The sequence below is a fragment of the Camellia sinensis genome, chromosome 9 (genome assembly GCF_055761805.1).
Source record: "Camellia sinensis isolate YWXY chromosome 9, ASM5576180v1, whole genome shotgun sequence".
Taxonomy (NCBI): Eukaryota; Viridiplantae; Streptophyta; class Magnoliopsida; order Ericales; family Theaceae; genus Camellia; species Camellia sinensis.
In genome coordinates this window covers 119,521,361-119,522,892 of record NC_138969.1, presented here as the reverse complement: position 1 = coordinate 119,522,892, position 1,532 = coordinate 119,521,361, and the positions used below count along the sequence as shown (strand labels likewise).

At 41.1% G+C, this 1,532-nt stretch overlaps 1 protein-coding gene across 1 annotated transcript; it reads right to left on the bottom strand.

Moving 5' to 3' along the window:
* Window positions 1-732: 732 nt before the first annotated feature.
* LOC145799707 (uncharacterized) lies at window positions 733-1,197 on the bottom strand. Its single transcript, XM_082889336.1, has one exon. The coding sequence runs from the start codon at window positions 1,195-1,197 to the stop codon at window positions 733-735; it is 465 nt and encodes a 154-aa protein (XP_082745462.1).
* Between the last annotated feature and the right edge of the window lie 335 nt (window positions 1,198-1,532).

Here is a 1,532-nt window from a genome sequence, read left to right as displayed (position 1 = left end):
CAAAGTGTTATACGGGTTTTATGTGTAACACGTACGTATGGGTCGTTAGTTGATGATGTATGTGTTCAATGTGTGTAGAATTGCTATGTGGAGAAGTCGGAGTGGTTAATGAGTCGATTCCAATGGCATGGTCAAATTAGGGGCAACAATTTGTTGTACCGATTGTACTGCCAGCGTGGGGCTTTGTTATTCGTAGGTTGGTTTTTTTTTTTTATTGCCTTTTTTGATGTGCAAGTTTGGTGGGGTCATCATGGTGATGTGTTGAGGTCAAGTTGGATGTGGCATGATGTGATCGTGCAATGTCGCATTCTGTTTGCTGGTGAGAGTCATGTGTGGCATGTTGGTTGAACGGGTGTGTGTATGATAATGTGTACTTTTCGGTTAATTTTTGTAATCTTATTTTGATGTGTTAGTTTAAACTTGTGGGATTTTTTAGGAAGGTATTATATAATCGAATTCGAGGTAGGAAAGTCAAACTGTGTGGGTAGTTTATGATGTTTTTGGTAATAGTAAATTATATACTAATATAATGCAGACAGTGGTGGAACAAAGTGTTAAACATACTGCGGGATGTGTTCGTAAAACAATTTATTTGACAAAAGTAAATGAAAAATAAGTTTTTGAATGTGGAACATAATAATAGTAGATGTTCATCGTTTTATTGGTGTCATTACATCATGATGACTTTTTATAAAAAGTTGCATTGCTCGTGCTACACTACTTGACGTTGGACTATATTGGTTCGTTGAATGTCTTCCTATTATGGTTCCCCATGCGACCACAACGCCCATAATGGATTTGTTGGACGTGCTTCCCCTTTGATAGGAACCGCTTCTTCTTTGGCTTGCCTGGTGGGTGTTTCACAGCAGGGGGCTTGATAATGTACTCATTTGGGTTGAACGGTGGTTGTTCCACAGTAGGTACTGGGTAAATGGATAGTACGTAAGTCGCACGGTATTCATTCACATGGAAAAACGGTTCGACCAAGTCATTAAGATCCCTACCGCTTTTTCGAACGGCGACCATAACATGCGTGCAGGGAAACCCGTTGAGTTGCCAATGGAAGCACGAACATGCACGCCTACCGACGTCAACAATGACCAAAGGGAATGAATGGACTTCATATATGTCTGCATTTGACTGACTAACTTTCCAGGATCTGCCTTTGTTGAAAACGTTTTCCAAACGGGATTCCATTTTCAGACAGATTGCACCAGTCTATATTTGGCCTGCCACGCGACGTTTTGACATTTGTCGCATTATTTTGGCTCTGATGCTGTTAATCAGGCAAGTAATTGGGAGATTGCATGCCTTGCGTATCCATGACTTGAATGACTCGGCGACATTGGAGCACATTTCGCCATAGCGTCTGCCACTGTAGATGACAATGTGAAACAGTAGTTAGGTGTGTGTTGTTATAAGGTAGTGGGTGCATGACCATAAGTTGGGTGAAGAGATTTATTGGTAAAGCCAAAGATGCGTACCGGAAGAATGCATTTGCCCAATGTTGTGGGTGCATAGTTTCAAGAAAT

Excerpts from the sequence above, each read along its gene's own strand:
- LOC145799707 (XM_082889336.1), bottom strand. The coding sequence starts at position 1,197 with ATGGAATCCCGTTTGGAAAACGTTTTCAACAAAGGCAGATCCTGGAAA.